At 33.1% G+C, this 6000-nt stretch overlaps 3 protein-coding genes across 3 annotated transcripts; 2 read left to right on the forward strand and 1 right to left on the reverse strand.

Moving 5' to 3' along the window:
* On the forward strand, nucleotides 159-1504 carry LOC104750640 (reticulon-like protein B14). Its single transcript, XM_010472463.2, has 5 exons — nucleotides 159-404; nucleotides 494-680; nucleotides 763-892; nucleotides 967-1036; nucleotides 1167-1504. The coding sequence occupies exons 1-5, from the start codon at nucleotides 314-316 to the stop codon at nucleotides 1334-1336; spliced, it is 648 nt and encodes a 215-aa protein (XP_010470765.1). The 5' UTR covers nucleotides 159-313; the 3' UTR covers nucleotides 1337-1504.
* On the forward strand, nucleotides 3509-4023 carry LOC104750641. Its single transcript, XM_010472465.2, has one exon. The coding sequence runs from the start codon at nucleotides 3731-3733 to the stop codon at nucleotides 3935-3937; it is 207 nt and encodes a 68-aa protein (XP_010470767.1). The 5' UTR covers nucleotides 3509-3730; the 3' UTR covers nucleotides 3938-4023.
* Nucleotides 4267-5650, reverse strand: LOC104750642 (transcription factor bHLH109-like). The gene is made up of 5 exons (XM_010472466.2): nucleotides 5317-5650; nucleotides 5166-5231; nucleotides 5006-5071; nucleotides 4766-4921; nucleotides 4267-4671 (listed from the first exon to the last, which is right to left on the reverse strand). Exons 1-5 carry the CDS (start codon nucleotides 5593-5595, stop codon nucleotides 4588-4590), a joined length of 651 nt encoding a protein of 216 aa, XP_010470768.1. The 5' UTR covers nucleotides 5596-5650; the 3' UTR covers nucleotides 4267-4587.

Genomic DNA, 6000 nt, shown 5'->3' on the forward strand with positions numbered 1-6000 from the left:
AAAGAACTATGATCAAAAAAATGTTGACAACTTTTTGGAATACATTTTTGATCATTAGCTCAAGTTATGAACGATTCTCTACAAAGGTATAAAAATATAAAATTATTCATATAGTAATAATGAAAGGGTGAATTTTTGCAATATGCTAAAGCCATACCTTTCCCTTTTCTCAAAATTGCTTTCTTCTTTACGAATCCAAGAACAAAACATTTCTCATCCTAAGAGTTCGTAACTATATAATAAACCTTGAATATTAGACCTTAGCTCACAAAAAAGGCTACAGTTGTTTCAAAATCCGAACCAACACACAAGTATGGCTGTTTATGGTTATGTAATGGATGAACATAGAGCTTCTTCATCAAGAAGGCGAAGATCTTTGTACCACAATCTAGGAGGAGGACGCCGTAACATACATTTTATTTTTCTCCCTTTTGCATTAATTTATGTTCTTTAATCTTCTTTTTTTGAATGATTTTATCTTGGAATACTGTAGTTGCTGATATAATGTTCTGGAAGAACAAGAAAGAATCAGGAACAATCTTAGCGGTATTCACATTGATATGGTTCTTGTTCGAAGTGGTTGAGTATCCTTTCATAACATTCCTCTGCCAGATCCTTTTGATCTCCATTTTCATCTTCCTCATTTGGTCTTACATTGGCTCCTCACAACTAATCCAGAGGTAAAAATAACATATACACTACTTCTTGACACTTCTTATTATATGAATCAACCAAGCTCTCACAAGCGCCATTTTCCCGCAGAAAACCTCCAAGTATCAATGATCTAAAGGTTTCGGAATCGACTTGGAGATTCTTGTTCACCAAGATAAACTGGTTCATCATCAATTTGTATGATATCTCAAGTGGCAAAGACTTCAGGCTCCTTTTTCTGGTAAAATCAATATACAAAATTTAACTTTGTACCGATGTTTGGATTTTAAGTCTTGTGTTTCATTTCTATTTCAGGCCGTTGTTTCACTATGGATATTATCAGTAGTTGGAAACTATTTCAGCTCTTTAACTCTGTTATACATTGGTGAGACTTAATGCTTTTATCTAACAAAATTTTAAGACAATTATTTAACAAAAATGTTTATTTGCCTTTCTTATTTAAGTTTAATAATTACATTTTCGTGTGTGTGTGTATGTGTGGTGTTTTGCTAAAGTATTTGTGGGTTTGGAGACGGTACCAATGTTGTATGAGCTATACGAAGAAGAACTGACTTACGCAGCAAGTAAAAGCGGGAGGGACATGAAGAAGCTCTTAAACAACTTCAACTCCAAAGTCATTAACAAGATTCCTAAAGCTCACACTAAAAGTAGGAAGACTATGTAAAAACTTTGTGTATAGCAATCATTTGAATCTGTATATGTTGCTACATATTAAAAATATATATTATATTATGTAATCATGATTGTTCATCAGGAATCCATGATTCATTGTGTATAGTTCATTTATATTTTCGTATACTATGGAAAGGTGACTCGATGTGATTAGAAAAAGATTTCATTTGTTATTCAGTTATGCACGATGAAGACAATCTCTTAGAAAGCTATTATTCTGTCTATCACAATTTTGTATATGATTTAAAGTCCAAGATACTACTTTTTTTTGGGTTAGAAGAGAAAAAAAATAAGCAAATGAATTTTCACAACGTTTTAAAATGTTTAAAACACATGGAAGCCTCTTGGTATAATGATCGATTGAAAAACTAATGTTTCTTTTTGTAGATTATGAATGCAAAATTTATCGACGAGGTTCTATCGTGCTGCAAGTAAAGTCGTGTGGCACAAATGAAATGGTTCTGACCTCAAAGACCATATTAATCAAAACGCCATAACCATAAATCACATAAATACGGTCATGACTGAACCATTTCACCTGTATTTTTTTTAAGCCCAAATTTAATTTCATTATTAATGTTTCTAAAAAGTCATATTTTACTCGGTTTCAGAACTTTAGGACCCCAAAATTATTTTAGCACATTACATGTATAAAAATGTCCCCAAACATTTTCTAACTGCAAAATAGGCTCCCCACTATTTTAATGTTTTAAAATTTCCTTCATTTTTATAAAAAATATATAAAACCCCCCTTAATTTGTTTTTCTTTGCTTGGCTATCCCCATTAGTTTAAAGACCGGTATACAGTGGCGGATCTAGAAAAATATATTGTATAGGGCACAAATGATATATAATAAAAATATTAAAATTATATAATAAAACATAATAAATATAATATATATTTCTGATAATTTGAAAACATATTAAGCATCTTTAATGAACCAAAAATTTATAAGTATTTTTCTACTGGTAAAGAAAAATATTTTTTAAAAAAATAAGTAGACAAATGCACAATTACAAACTTACTATTGACTATAAAAAATAATTAAAATTACTTATCTAACCATATCACACAAATTAAACCCTGAAATAACAAATTAATTTAAAAATTATAATAAATTTTAGTGTTACTAATTAACTGGTTTTACCATCAATTTTCAATTAATATATATGTATATTATACATCAAAAAATACGAATTAACTTTTTAAAAAATAAACTGGAAATAGGAAAATTAAATAAAAATAAAAGCATTTAATTTTGTTAAAGAAAGATAATTAAATAGAATAAAGAAGATCCCAAATGCATTGGTAACAAAGATATAGAACAAGTATAAAATTAACCCAAAAAAAAGAGAAAAATAAATAGTACAAAGGGGGAAAGGAGATTTGAACTCACGACCATTTAATGTCACATAGGGGCCTATTTACCAAATGAACTAAAGGATCAACCTAAAATAATGTTAATGGTTAATGTTTAAAAAGTAGTCTGGGGCACGTGCCCCACCCACTTAGACCCTAGATCCGCCCCTGCGGGTATATATTTACTTTTTTGCTTTGCGTTTTCTTTTTCGGTTATTGTATAATTTCGGTAAAACCATCTTTGTTATTTACATATATTTTTTTTGAGCAATCGAGGTTTTTTCTAAGTCCTTAAAAAAACCTGCAAGGCTGCAACGAAGCTTGATTAGGTTTTCGACACTCGTCTACACATATCTATTTTCCTTGTCTCGATTCCGACATGTGTTTTCAATTTCCAATGCGTTAGTAAATTAGTTATACAACCTAATATTTAACTGGAAATTTCTACAATCCATGCATGTTTTATTTTTTCTGTGAAAATTCTTGTTGTATTTAATTAATAATATGCATATATAATTTAACTTAAGATGACAAAAAAAAAATAACTTAAAGAAAGTCTTTCAGTTCCAAATACATCTTAAGAACTTTGTCTTTTTGTATTTTCAAATTGTTATATGTATTGGGGTCCTAGAAAGCGGTCTCTAATAATATTTCGTATATGGATCCATACATCTAGAAAGCCATCTATAGTGCTACTTTTTTTTTTTTTTTTTTTTTAATTTTGTTCTACTTTATGATCATTGTACAAATTCCCTCTTATGGATAACAATAAGAATATTGTAAATGGTAAGAAAACTAATTTAAGTGGTGAGATCTGACGAATTGCCGCGCACACAGTTGGTAAATTAGTGTGACCCTAGAGTTAAACCAAAGGGCAGTGTAAAGAAAAGAGTCGTCGCATCTTTTTTTCTTGGGTGACTTCTGACTCGAAAACGCAAAAGCACTCATTTGAAACATATGCCAATTACAACTCTCTTTATCAACTAGCCAAAAATTGCTTGAGAATGATGCACATAAACTCTTAAGATGGTGAGAGGAGAACTCGCGGATGTCAAGGCTGGTAAAGGCGAAGGGGCCTTTATCTTACTCTACATTTGGGCAGCATTTGTGGCTTTCTCCATCATAGCAACCGTGATTTTCTCATGTAGCGACGGAGCTTCTAAACCTCACACTACTGAAGACGTCAATGGCTCTGCGTGTGCGGCAGGCTGCGGTGGTGGTTGTGGAGGTTAAAAGGGAGAGAGACATCTTTTCGTTCACTTTAGTAATATTTGAAGATTAACCATGTTGTCTTCTTGCGTTAACAAAAAAATTTAAAAGTATGTAGATAATGTGGAGGCTGTGAATGTTTTCTCCTTCTTGAATGCAACAATGTGTTGGTCTAATTGGCTTTCAATAATTCAAGGACAGAATTAGTATTGTGTTTTCCTTTGTAGCATTGAGTATTCTTGCATCGAAGTGATCGACTAATAACAGGGTGATTTTTATGCTAGTCCACCACAGATTACAACACATGAGCCAAATTTTAAAAGATCAAGTGGTCCGAGCGCAGGGCTTGTCCATAGTTAAATCGAACTTAGGATCCAATACAACCGTGCCACCACACGTATATTTTATATATTTTTCATGTTTATTTATCTTACATACAGTAAAAAAAAAGATAAAAAGGTTGAGCAAAACAGAACATAACAGAGGAACGATGCTCAACCATAACAGAACAGATGAAAGTGTTTTCACATATTGTGGGCATCAACTTAACCCTTATTGTAAAACTACGTATACATCTTAGTTCCCAACGACACTTTCTATATATATATTTATATATAAAGAAACGATTCTACATCCCGATGATCATAACACGCCACAAAGCCAAAGCTCTTATATTAAGGTTTAGCTTGATCAGGCGAAGGTTTAGTTTGACCAGGCGGAGGTTTAGTTCGAGCAGGCTGCGCCACGTTGTTATTTCCCTATGATGTGGATTGATGGCAAAATTAAGAATCTGTTGAAATCAGATATAAGTTATAAAAAAAAAAAAAGAAGTTGGAATATTTTGGATCAAACCTGGCCAATTTGTGGGATATTGCGCATAACTTGCTGAGGCATCATTGGTATCGGTGGTGGATAATAGCCCCATGGAGACATAGATGGTGGTTGAGCTCCATAATATGGTAACATGTAACCCGAATTAGCACCTGCTGCGTATGCCGTATTCATTAACTAGACCACATAACACATAAGACTTGTGTTAGTTCCATACTTTATGGGTACACGTAATAATAATTGGATATATCTATAGCTTACATCTATTTGATATTGCAAACTTTGTAAGTAGTCGATGACATTATCAAGCTTTCCGGCAGTGTCCGACTGTAGACAAACAAACACACAAGAAACTAGCTCAGATATATCAAACTTGACATTATATTCGACTCTTGCATATGTATTAAGTAAAGAAGTTGACCTTTGGGGGCATAGGCATCATGCTCTGCAATATCTCGACTTTTTCTTTAAAACTTTGTCGTCTTTTCTGCATAGTTAAGAAAAAGAAAAAACATTATTTAGCTTGGGAATCACGTAAGCGAAGCAGAAAAGATCATATGGTCATCATGTACCCTCTCCTTCACCATACGATGATTCAGGACATGACGTTGCAGTTTAGCCGTACGGTTACTCTCCTCGTCTGGCAGATTCTCGTCGACTTTCTCACCATGATCACTGTTCATGGTAACATCGTTAGGCATTGAACTCGGGTGGGCACCAAGTTTCTGTTGCAAAGGGTTTTGTTCACGACGAGTACGATCGTTTGAACAAACCGCATTAACAATTTTAGGAAACGAACATACTTCTTCTTCTTCATAAGTACCCTCATCCTTCCGGTTGTTTCCCTCCATTGCTGATTGATTATAGTAAGATTTGTTTTTTGAGTTTGTGTGAGACTGAACGAGAAGCCACAAGCTATATATATAGTGGGGGGNNGGGGGGGGGGAGAGATCGAAGAAGAAGTTAGCTGCTTTTGAAAGTTGCCTCAACTAAGCGGGAAGAAAACATATGATTTTGCTTCGTCCTATGGGTTTATCTAAAAATATTATTTACTCTTCCGTTTATTATATTTTGCTATATGGTTTTGTGAACAATATTTACACACGTCAACTAGACAGAAGAAGACGTTTATTTTGTTGTTGTTTTTTATTCCATATGTTTTCTCACTCTTTCTTGAAATTCTAAGCACCAAATTGAAAACGACAGTGGAACAAATAGTGTCGTTCTTGTTCATGAACGGCACTCCTTAATTTTTA

The sequence above is a fragment of the Camelina sativa genome, chromosome 16 (genome assembly GCF_000633955.1).
Source record: "Camelina sativa cultivar DH55 chromosome 16, Cs, whole genome shotgun sequence".
In the NCBI taxonomy this organism is placed as follows: domain Eukaryota; kingdom Viridiplantae; phylum Streptophyta; class Magnoliopsida; order Brassicales; family Brassicaceae; genus Camelina; species Camelina sativa.